This window comes from Myotis daubentonii, chromosome X (assembly GCF_963259705.1).
Source record: "Myotis daubentonii chromosome X, mMyoDau2.1, whole genome shotgun sequence".
In the NCBI taxonomy this organism is placed as follows: Eukaryota; Metazoa; Chordata; class Mammalia; order Chiroptera; family Vespertilionidae; genus Myotis; species Myotis daubentonii.
Genome location: NC_081861.1, coordinates 138,670,831 through 138,683,127, shown reverse-complemented (window position 1 = coordinate 138,683,127; position 12,297 = coordinate 138,670,831). Strand labels below are relative to the sequence as shown.

Below are 12,297 nucleotides of genomic sequence, written 5' to 3'. Positions count from 1 at the left end.
ACTAAGAAAAAAGAAAAGAAAAGAGCCCGGATGGTATGGCTCAGTTTTTTAGGTTAAACCTAGAAACCAGAAGATGTGGTTTCAATTCCCAGTCATCGCACATGCCTGGGTTACAGTCTTGATCCCCAGTAGGGGGCATGCAGGAGGCAACCAATCTGTGATTCTTTGTCATTTTTGATCTTTCTTTCTCTCCCTCTCCCATTCTCTCTGAAATCAGGAAAACTATATAAAAAAACAAAGAATAGTCATGGCACAGAAAAGTAGAGCATTGAGTCAATTCTATATAATAAAAGGCTAATATGAAAAACGACAAAATGGCAGAATGACTGCACGCTCTGACATGCACTGACCACCGGGGGTAGATACTCATGACAGGAGCTCTCCACCGGTGGTCAGTGGACTCCCACAGGGAAAGCGCCACTCAGCCAAGGGCCAGGCTCAAAGCTGCCGAGTACAGGGGTTGGTGGGAGCCTCCAAGGCATCGCTAAAGAGGGCCTAAGCCATCAGTTGGACATCCCTCAAGGGGTCCCGGACTGTGAGAGGCGGCAGGGCTGACTGAGGGACGCCCCCTCCCCAAGTGCATGAATTTTGTGCACTGAGCCTATAGTAATATTATAATAACTGTGTATGGTGTCAGATGGGTATGAGATTCATTGCATGATTTCTTAGTCCATTATATAATTTCTAATCATTGGAGTTCACCACTGAAATGAACATAATGTGCTATGTCAACTGTCATTTAAAAAATACTTTTAAAATTCCATAGGATCATGTTACCTTCATAGAGTCATATTTTACATTAAGTACGTTTTGTACAGGTTGTTCGAGAAGAGATATCTAAAGCTAAAAACAAAGAAAAGCTGAGATTTATAAATTTGCAAAATAAACAAAAGGCAACCACAAACACAACAATAAAAACCATAAGGATAAAAGCCGAGGTAAAATGCGTTTGGAGACCCCATCACCTGTCTTTAGATTCAGGACGGAAGTAGGGAGAGGCTCTGAGAAGCTGTGGCTATTGCTCCTTGAACCACGGAGGTGTCATGGCCGAGCTCCCATCGAAGAAGCACCTCACCTCACACCCCATCTGCCTGAGGATCCGTGGGCACTCAATATATGAGGACGAGAACCAGCGCACATGGCTGCATCTTCTCATGGACACAGGAGGTGACCTGCAAGTATGGTTGTGGCAGGACGACATCCCCAGTGGGTATACTGCACTCACCACCAGCCCTCTGACCTCGAGCACCATGCCTTCGATGTGGACGCTCCATCTTGGCAGCCAGTACGTGGACTCCATGGGTCAATTTTGGCGCATTGTGCACCACATCAAGGAGGATGACACGGAGGAAATGATCCTTGAGCTGAAGGACGACTCTTAGGACATGTGATGGGGTCCCTGGCTCTTGTCAACCTGAGTACTAGTCTCCCTGTCTCTTTCTCTAGCTGACCCTCTCTGTCTCTCCCCTTCTCTCTTAAGTCAATAAAAGCATTATGAGCCAAGCTGGTGTTTCTCAGTGGTTGAGGGACGACCTATGAACCCGGAGGTCACGGATCAATTCCTGGCCAGGGCACAGACAAAAATTAACTAATGAGCCCTAGCTCTTTTGGCTCAGTGGATAGAGGATTAGACTGTGAACTCTGGAAGGTCCCAGGTTAGATTCTGGTCAAGGGCACATGCTCTGGTTGTAGGCTCGATCCCCAGAGGGAGCGTGCAGGAGACAACCGATGTATGATTCTCTCTCTTCATTGATGTTTGTCGCTCCCTTCCTGTATTAAATCAATCCTATATAATAAAAGCCTAATATGCTGAGTGTCCAGACAACCGGTCATCTGTTCAACCGATCAAAGCATAATATGAAAATGATATACTAAAGTTGCTGGACTGCTCACTATGACATGCTTTGACCACCAGGGACAATCCATTCAGACTGGTAGGTCAGCTTGGTGCTAGGGTCTGGCTGATCAGGACTGAGTCAGATGGGCTCAAAACACCCTGGAGCCCTCCCATGGTCCCTCCCCAGCAGGCCAACCTCCCATGTCTCTCCCCAGATCTAATGAATGGTGACCGGTGGTGTCCCTTGGCCTGGACTGTGGCCTCTCATAATCTGGGACCCCTTGGGGGATGTAAGACAGCCACCTTCGTCTCTCAGTGCAGGCCAGGCCGAGGTAACACACTGGTTCACGAATTCGTGCACTGGGCCTCTAGTACATGAATATTAAACAGAGAAAGAAAAAGAAAAAGACCTTAGACCTGAAAATATTAGCCCAGCCCCAGTAGGCAAGGCTCAAAGACATCACTGGAAATAGTTTTCATTTCAATGACCAGCGTTCTCATTGTTTGATATCCTGAAGTTCATCAACCAATATTACCTTTTCTAATAAAAGAAGGAATGTTTGGGGGATTACGGGTATTTTATGCTGATCATCTCTTTCCTTTGAGGAATTAGGAGGGATGCCAGGGCTCATCTCCTGAAGGCTCGAGCCGGCTCTGTGTATGGCTTTAGCATCTAGCTCTGGATGCCTATGGGTTTTAATTGTGTTTAGCACTGAACAGCCCCAAACAAAGCCAAGCGATCATAAAATTCATCTACCATCAAACCAGACAGAGGCGGCTGGAGTAGGAGTTGGAGGGAGCCCCAGAAATCAATTTCAGGGCATCCATGGTTGCATTAAAGAGATCACTGACTGCTGATTAAATTCTCCTCTTGCAGGAATGTGTTTGCAAATGCAAATTGAGCCCTTTAAGGCTGGGGACTGGGGAGCGTGAGGGATGTGTTTCTAACATGTGTTTCTCATATTCAAAATATTGCATTTCCGTCCCTGCCAGCGTTACTCAATGGATGAGCATTGACCTAACAAGAAGGAGGTCATGGTTCAATTCCTAGTCAAGGGCACATTCCTGGTTTGCAGGCTCAATCCCCAGTAGAGGCAGTGTGGGAGGCGGCCGATCCTTGATTCTCTCTCCTCACGGATGTTTCTCTCCGGCTCGCTTTTCATTCCGCTCTGAGTCAATAAAACATTTTAAAAAACATTAAGCAAGAGCTGCATTCAGATTAAATGCACATTGTTTTAAAATAGTGTATTTTTTTTTTTTTGGTTTTAAACACCAGGTGTGTAGTCATTTAAAGACGACCTAGCCCACAAGCTGGTTTCGATCAGTAGATAAAGGGTTGGCCTTTTTTTAAAAAAAATATTTTTATTGATTCAAAGAGGAAGGGAGAGGGAGAGAGTTAGAAACATCCATGATGAGACAATCATGGATCGGCCAACTCCTGCAAGTCCCTCCCTGGGATCAAGCCCACAACCTTGGCATGTGCCCTTGACCGGGAATCAAACACTGGACCCTTCAGTTCGAAGGCCAACACTCTATCCACTGAGCCAAACCGCCTAGTGCATATTTGATTGTTCAAAGGGTGTAAACGCCTTGAAGAAAAACGAAGTATCTTAGCATTCATGTAACAGTAATTACATGAATTCATGTAATTCGTGGGAATTACAACTCCCCTCCCCATTCTTTCCACATTGTTCCTGTAAATGAAGACTCTGACTAATAATGAAGCTTGTAGATAAACAGCTTGTTTGTATAAAAATCCTAGGAACTAATTTTAGAAGATATGAACTCTGACCTTCCAAGTTCTGGGAGATTCGCTGAGGTTCAACCTTAGAACCAGGACAAAGTCTAGGATGACGCACACTGGTCCATCAGCTGACCACTTGCAAGATCCTTATCAGATTGGATTGTGCCTGTCGACACGTAGAGAACTTCTCAAGCCCCGCCCCCTGACCTCTTTGCTCTGTTTGGCCTCTCCCTCCTTATAAAAGCCTCTGCTTGCACTGAGATGTGCAGATGGGTTTTGGGAGGAGCTTCCCCCATCTTCTCAGGTTGCCGGGACCTCAATAAATCTCTTTCCTTCCTCATCACCACCTGTCTCACAGGACCGGTTTCTGGAATATGAATCAGGGGAACCCTGTTTTTTCTGGACACATTCCTGACACATGGACTCCTTGGAAAAGGTGTATATTGGCCATTCTCTTCTTTTGCAGGTGACCTGGGGAAGCTGAGACTGCTCACAGAGGAACGGAGGGAAGAACGGTGGTTTGCCTTCAGAGCAAGAAGAACAGGAAAGAAAAAGGTGGATGGGAGGAGGTGGAAAGATTGGGGATGGAGTCTGATCTGAGGGAGGAATTTGGACTTTGTGGACTGAAGTGAGTTTAGCAGCGAAACCATACAGCACTTGCCAGGATTATGGCTGAGGTTTGGCGAAGGGAGAGATCATTCTATAAGTGATGTCATGAGACCTCAGGAATCCTACGTACTCTTTCACCTGACACTTTGATTCCTGTTTGCATTATCATCTATCCCAGGTATCTGTCTGTCCCTGAATATTTTGTCTTGCCTCCCTCACCAGCACCTGAGAAGCAAGACCACTGTTAAGAAGCCCACCAGGACGCAGAGGTTAGCATTGTTCTTCTGTTAGCTGTTAAAGGTAAAGCATTTTATTTGCATATTATTTGAATGAGGTGGGTTGTTCTATGGTTTGTTAGTTCCCTCTGAGATGAGCAGAGCGAAAGTGGTGTTGTCGGGACAAAAAGAAAAGTTGAACCAACAACAAAGTTTTAATTAAGAAAAAAAGAAAAGAAAAGAAAAGAAATGAAATAAAATAAAATAAAATAAAATAAAATAAAATAAAATAAAATATAGCCAGGTTGACATTGCTCAGTTGTTTAGCTTAAACCAAGGTACCAGGAGATCTTAGTTCAATTCGCGGTCTGGGTACATGCCCAGGTTACAGTCTTGATCCCCAGTAGGGGGCATGCAGGAGGCAACTAATCCGTGATTCTCTGTCATCTTTGATCTTTCTCTTTCTCTCCCTCTGCCTTCCTCTCTGAAATCAGTAAAGGATATAAAAAAATGAAAGAATCGTCATGGCACAGTAAAGTAGAGCATTGAGTCAATGCAATCCTATATAATAAAAGGCTAAAATGCAAATCGACCAAATGGCAGAACAACTGGTCGAAATGACACACACTGATCACCGTGGGCAGATGCTCATGTCAGTAGTCGTCCACTGGTGGTCAGTGCACTCCCACAGGGGGAGCTCCGCTCAGCCAAAAGCCAAGATCACAGCTGCCGAGCACAGAGGCTTGGGGGAGCCTCCACGGCAGCACTAAAACGGGCCTAAGCAGTCAGTAGGACATCCCTGAAGGGGTCCCGGACTGGTAGAGGGCGCATGGTAGGCTGAGCAACTCCCTTGAGTGCATAAATTTTGTGCACTGAGCCTCCATTAATATTATAATAACTATGTATGGTGTCAGATGGATATGAGATTAATTGCATGATTTCTTAGTCCATTATATAATGTCTAATCATAGGGGTGTACCCCTGAAATGAACCTAATGTTCTATGTCAACTGTCATTTTAAAAAGTGTTTAAAAATTCCATAGGATCATGTTCCGTTCATAGAGTCATATTTTACAGTAAGTACGTTTTGTACAGGTTTTTGGAGAAGAGAGATCTAAAGCTAAAAAAAAAAAAGAAAACTTGAGATTTATAAATTTGCAAAATAAACCAAAGGCAACCACAAACACAACCATAAAAACCATAAAGATAAAAGCCGAGGTAAAATGCATTTGGAGCTCCCGTACCCTGTCTTTTGGTGCCAGGACCGAAGTAGCGAGAGTCTCTGAGAAGCTGTGGCTGTTGTTCCTTGGACCACGGAGGGGTCATGGCTGAGCTCCCATCGATGGTGCACCTCACATCACACCCCAACTGTCTGAGGAGCCATGGGACCTCAGTGTATAAGGACGAGAACCAGCGCACATGGGTGCATCTCGTCATGGACACAGGAAGTGACCTGCAAGTATGGTTGTGCCAGGTAAACATCCAGAGTGGGCATATCCCACTCACCACCAGTACGCTGACTTCAAGCACCATGCCATCAATGTGGACGCTCCACCATGGGAGCCAGTACCTGGACTCCATGGGCCGGTTCTGGCGCATCGTGTTCCACGTCAAGGAGGATGACACGGAGGAAATGATACTTGAGCTGATGGACAACTCGTAGGACATGTGATGGGGTCCCTAAATCTTGTCAACGTGAGCACCAGTCATGCTGGCCTGCCAGTGGGACGTGTATCATTCTGTTCATCTATTTACTAAACTCTGTTGTTTTATCTGCCACCCCCTGGGTGCGAGGGCATGTTGATGTCTCTCTCTCTCTTTCTCTCTGGCTCTCTTTCTCTCTCTTTCTCACTGTGTCTCTCTCAAATCAATAAAAGCAATTTGAGCCAATCTGGTGTTTCTCAGTGGTTGAGGGACAACGTATGAACCTGGAAGTCACAATTCGATTCCTGGTCAGGGCACAGACAAGAATTGACCAATCAATCCTAGCTTGTTTGGCTTAGTGGATAGAGAGTTGGACTGTGGCCTCTGGAAGGCCCAGGTTCGATTCTGGTCAAGGGCACATGCTCTGGTTGTGGGCTTGATCCCCAGTAGGGGGTGTGCAGGAGGCACCTGATGTATGATTCTCTCTCATCATTGATGTTTCTCGCTCCCTTCCTGTATGAAAACTGTCCTATATAATAAAAGCCTAATATGCTAAGTGTCAAGTCGACCAGTCATCTGTTCAACCAAGCAAAGCATAATATGTAAATGATATACAAAGGTTGCTCAACTGCTCACTATGACATGCATTGACCACCAGGGACAAGAAATTCAGATTGGTAGGTCAGATTGCTGCTGGTGTCTGGCTGATCTGGACTGAGTGAGACGGGCTGCACATGTCCTGGCGTCTTCCTATGGTCCTTTCCCAGCTGGCCAACCTCCCGTTTCCCTCCCCAGGTCTAATGGTGCACCAGTGGGGTCCCTTGGCCTGGCCTGTGGCCTCTCCTAATCAGGGACCCTTCAGGGGTTGTCAGAGAGCCAGTTTTGGCCGATCCCCACAAGACAGGCCAAGGCACCACACTGGTGCATGAATGTGTGCACGGGGCCTCTATTAAAAATATATTAAACAGAGAAAGAAAAAGAAAAAGACCTTAAGCCTGAAAATATTAACCCAGCCCCGATAGACAAGGCTCAAAGACATCAATGGAAATAGTTTTCATTTCAATGACCAGTGTTCTCTTTGTTTGATCTCCTGAGGTTCGACAACCAATACTACCCTCTCCAAAAAAAGAACGAATGTTTGGGGGTATTACGGGTATTTTATGCTGATCATCTCTTTCCTTTGAGGAATTATGAGGGATGCCAGGGCTCCTCTCCTGAAGGTTCGAGCCGGCTCTGTGTGTGGCTTTAGAGTCTAGCTCTGGGTGCATTTGGGTTTTTAATTGTTTAGCAATGAACAACCCCAAACAAAGACCAGCAATCATAAAATTCATCTTCCATTGCACCAGAGAGAGGCCTCAGGAGAGGGAACTGGAGTGAGCCCCAGAAGTCTATTTTAGGTCATCTATGGTTGCATTAAAGAGATCACTGACTGCTGATTAAATTCTCCAATTGCAGGTCAAAACCGGTTTGGCTCAGTGGATAGAGCGTTGGCCTGCAGATTGAATGGTCCCAGGTTCAATTACAGTCAAGGGCAAGTACCTTGGGTGTGGGCTCATCCCCAGTAGGGAGTGTGCTGGAGGCAGCTGATCAATGTTTCTCTCTCATCGATGTTTCGAACACTCTTTTCCTCTCCCTTCCTCTCTTCAAAAAATCAAGAAAATATATTTTTTTTAAAAAATAAATTCTCCTCTTGCAAGAAAGTGCTTGCAAATGCAAATTGAGACCTTTAAAGCTGAGGACTGTGGAGAGTGAGGCATGTGTTTCTAAGGTGTGTTTCTCATATTCAAAATATTGCACGTCGCAACCAGCTGGCATGTTTCAGTGGCTGACTGTCGAAGTATCAACCAGGAGGTCATGGTTCAATTCCTGGTCAAGGGCACATGCCCGGGTTTCAGGATCAATCACCAGTAGTGGGTGTGTGGGAGGCGGCTGATCCATGATTCTCTCTCATCATGGATGTTTCTCTCCCACTCGCTTTTCCTTCCTCTCTGAGTCAATTAAACATTTAAATATTTTAAGCAAGGTTGCATTCAGATTAAATGCACATTGTTTTAAAATAGTTTATTATTTTTTTGGTTTAACATACCAGGTGGTTAGTCATTTAAAGACGACCTAGCGCTAGTGCTGGTTTGGCTCAATGGATAGAGCATCGGCCTGCAAACTGAAGAGTCCCCAGTTTGATTCCCAGGCAAGGGCACATGCCCAGGTTGCGGGATCGATCCCCAGTGGGGGGCGTGAGGAGGCAGCAGGTCCATGATTCTCTCTAATCATCACTAATGTTTCTATCTCTCTCTCCCTTCCTCTCTAAAATCAATAAAAAAATATATTTTTTATAAAAGAGCCCACGCCTCGAGATCTGTCATGTGTCGCACTGCAGACACTCTGTCTCGTGACCCTTTTGTGCTCGATTCCTTCGAGGCCAGTATGAGGGTGTCATTTGAATTAAATATTATTTTCTGCCGTTTTTTTTTCTTTTTTCTTCTTATTTTGCTTCTTCTAAATGCAACCGGGCAGATGCCGAACATTTCCTTAGGACCCCATTCATCTTTCCTTCCTAACTGGGGAAGAGTTTGCCTCAAACCAGGTCATTGAGCTGGGAGTTGTTTTTAATTTTTTTTTCAGAGAGGAATGGAGAGGGAGAGAGTTAGAAACTTCCATGTTGAGAGAATCATGGATCAGCTGCCTCCTCCAAATCCCTCACTGGGGATCAAGCCCACAACCTGAGCATGTGCCCTTGACCGGGAATCAAACCCGGGATCCTTGAGTTTGCAGGCCGAAACTCTATCCACTGAGCCTAACCGGCCAGGGCCAATTTGACATTTTCAAAGGGTGGAAACGCCTTGAAGCATCTCAGGATTCATGTTACAGTGGGAATTATAACTCACCTCATCATTCTTTCCAAATTGTTCCTGTAAATGCTGACTCTGACTAATAATGAAGCTTGTAGGTAAACAGCATGTTTGTATAAGAATCTTAGGAACTAATTTTAGAAGATAGGAACTCTGACCTCCCCAGTTCTGGGAGATTTTCTGACCTTCAACCTTAGAACCAGGAGGACAAAGAGTAGGATGACGCACACTGGACTGACACATGACCATTTGCAAGATCCTTATCAGATTGGACTGTGCCTGTTGACACGTAGAGAACTTCTCAAGCGCCGCCCCCTGACCTCGTTGCTCTGTTTGTCCTCTCCCTCCTTATAAAAGCCTCTGACTGCACTGAGATGTGCAGATGGGTTTTAGGACAAGCTTCCCCCATCTTCTGAGGTTGCCGACACCTGAATAAACCTCTTTCCTTCCTCACCATATCCTGTCGCACAGGACTGGTTTCTGGGGTGTTAGTCAGGGGAACTTTGTTTTTTCTGGACACATTCCTTGTACATGGACTTCTGGGAATATTTGTATCATGGTCATTTTTTTTCTTCTGCAGGTGACAGGTGGAAGCAGAGACCAGTCACAGAGGAAAGGAGCGAAAAATGGTGTTTTGCCTTCAGAGCAAGAAGAACAGGTAAGAAAAAGATGGATGGGAGAAGGAGGAGGAAGGACTGTGGATGGAGTCTGATCTGAGGGAGGAATTTGGACTTTGTGGACTGAAGTGAATTTAGCAACAAAACAATACAGCGCTTTCGAAGAGCATGGCTGAGGTTTGGGGAAGGGAGCAATCATTCTATAACTGATGTTATGAGACCTCAGGAATCCCACTTGCTGTTTAAACTTTCTCATTGCTTTGTGTTTGTCTGATCAGCTATCCCAGGTATCTGTCTTTCCCTGAATATTTTGGTTTTGCCTCTATCACCAGCACTTGAGAAGCAAGACTGCTGTTAAGAAGCCCACCTGGACACAGCCATTAGCTTTGTTCCTCTGCCAGTTGTTCAGGGTAAAGCATATTGTTTCCATATTATTTGCATGGGGTAGCTTGTTCTATCGTTTTGAGTTCCCTCTTAGATGTTCAGAAAGAAGGTGGTGGTGTCAGGACAAAAAGAAGAGTTGAACCAACTACAAAGTTTTAATTAAGAAAAAAAGAAAAGGAAAGGAAAGGAAGGAAAGAAAAAAGAAAAGAAAAGGAAAGGAAAGAAAAGAAAAGGAAAGAAAAGAAAAGGAAAGGGAAGGAAAGAAAAGAGCCCGGCTGGCGTGGCTCAGTTTTTTAGCTTAAACCAAGGACCTGGAGATGTCAATTCGATTCCAAGTCATGGCACATGCCTGGGTTACGGTCTTGATCCCCAGTAGGGGGCATGAAAGAGGCAACCAATACGTGATTCTCTGTAATCATTGATCTTTCTTTCTCTCCCTCTCCATTTCTCTCTGAAATCAGTAAAATTATATGTAAAAAATGAAAGACTAGTCATGGCACAGTAAAGTAGAGCATTGAGTCTATGCAATAGTGTATAATAAAAGGTTAATATGCAAATCGACCAAACAGCCGAATGAATGGTTGCTATGACACGCACTGACCACTGGGGGCAGATGCTCATGACCAGAGCTGTCCACCGGTGGTCAGTGCACTCCCACAGGGGGAGCGCCATTCATCCAAAAGTCAGGCTCACAGGTGCCAAGCACAGAGGGGTGGTGGGAGCCTCCATGGCAGCACTATAAAAGGCCTAAACTGTCAGTTGGACATCCCTCAAGGGTTCTTGGGCTGGGAGAGGCTGAAGGGTTGGCTGAGCAGCCCCCTGAGTGTATAATTTTTGTGCACTGTGACTCTAGTACTATTATAATAACAGTGTATGGTGTCAGATGGGTATGGGATTAATTCCATGATTTCTTAGTCCATTATATAATATCTAATCATTGGGGTGTACCGCTGAAATGACCCTAAGGTTCTATGTCAACTGTCATTTAAAAGATGGTATAAAAATTCCATAGGAACATGTTAACTTCAAAGAGTCATATTTTACCTTAAGTACATTTTGTACAGTTTGTTTTAGAAGAGAGATCTAAAGCTAAAAAGAAAGAAAAGTTGAGATTAATTAATTTACAGAATAAACCAAAGGCAAACACAAACACCACCTTAAAAACCATAAAGATAAAAGCTGTGGTAAAATGCGTTTGGAGACCCAATCCCCTGTCTTTCGATGCCAGGACCGAAGAAGAGAGACTCTGAGAAGCTGTGGCTGTTGCTCCTTGGACCACGGAGGGGTCATGGCCGAGCTCCCTTCGAAGTTGCACCTCACCTCGCACCCCATTTGCCTGAGGATCCTTGGGCCCTCAGTGTATGAGGATGAGAAGCAGCGCACATGGGTGCATCTAATCCTGGAGACAGGAGGTGCCTGCAAGTATGGTTTCGCCAGGAAGACATCTCCAGGGGGCATATCGCACTCACCACCAGTCTGCTGACCTCGAGCACCATGCCTTTTACGTGGATTCTATACGCTGATAGCGAATACGTGGACTCCATGTGCAGGTTCTGGCGAATCCTGCACCACATCAAGGAGGATGTAGTGGAGGAGATTATACTTGAGCTGAGAGACAACTCCTAGGACATGTGATGGGGTCCCTGGCTCATGTCATCCTGAGCGCCAGTCCTGCTATCCTGCTGGTGGGATGTGTATAGTTCTGTTCACCTTTTTACTTAGCTCTGCTGTTCTATCTGCCACCCCCTGGGTGCGAGGGCACATTGATCTCTCTCTCTCTCTCTCTCTCTCTCTCTCTCTCTCTCTCTTTCTTCTTCTTCTTCTTCTTCTTCTTCTTCTTCTACTTCTTCTTCTTCTTCTTCTTCTTCTTCTTCTTCTTCTTCTTCTTCTTCTTCTTCTTCTCCTTCTTCTTCTTCTTCTTCTTCTTCTTCTTCTTCTTCTTCTTCTTCTTCTTCTTCTTCTCATCCTCCTCCTTTCTCTCGCTCTGTCTCTGTATCTCTCTCTGTCTCTCTCCCTCTATCTCAAATCAATAAAAGCATGTTGAGCCAAGCGGGTGTTTCTCATTGGTTGAGGGACGACCTATGAACCTGGAGGTCACGGTTCGATTCCTGGTCGAGGCACGGACAGGAATGAATCAATGAGCCTTAGCTTGCTGGCTCAGTGGATAGTGAGTTGGACTGTGGACTCTGGAAGGTCCCAGGTTCAATTCTGTTCAAGGAACATGCTCTGGTTGTGGGCTCAATCCCCAGAAGGGGGTTACAGGAAGCACCCGATGTATGATTCTCTCTCACCATTGATGTTTCTCCCTCCCTTCCTGTATGAAATCACTAATATATAATAAAAGCTTAATATGCTAGGTGTCCAGTCGACTGGTCATCTGTTGAACCATTCAAAGTGT

The 12,297-nt window shown here is 45.3% G+C and overlaps 1 protein-coding gene across 1 annotated transcript; it reads left to right on the top strand.

The window, feature by feature from the left end:
- Positions 1 to 1,043: 1,043 nt before the first annotated feature.
- Positions 1,044 to 1,382, top strand: LOC132223763 (T-cell leukemia/lymphoma protein 1A-like). The gene has a single exon (XM_059678784.1). It carries the CDS (start codon positions 1,044 to 1,046, stop codon positions 1,380 to 1,382), a length of 339 nt encoding a protein of 112 aa, XP_059534767.1.
- Positions 1,383 to 12,297: the final 10,915 nt, after the last annotated feature.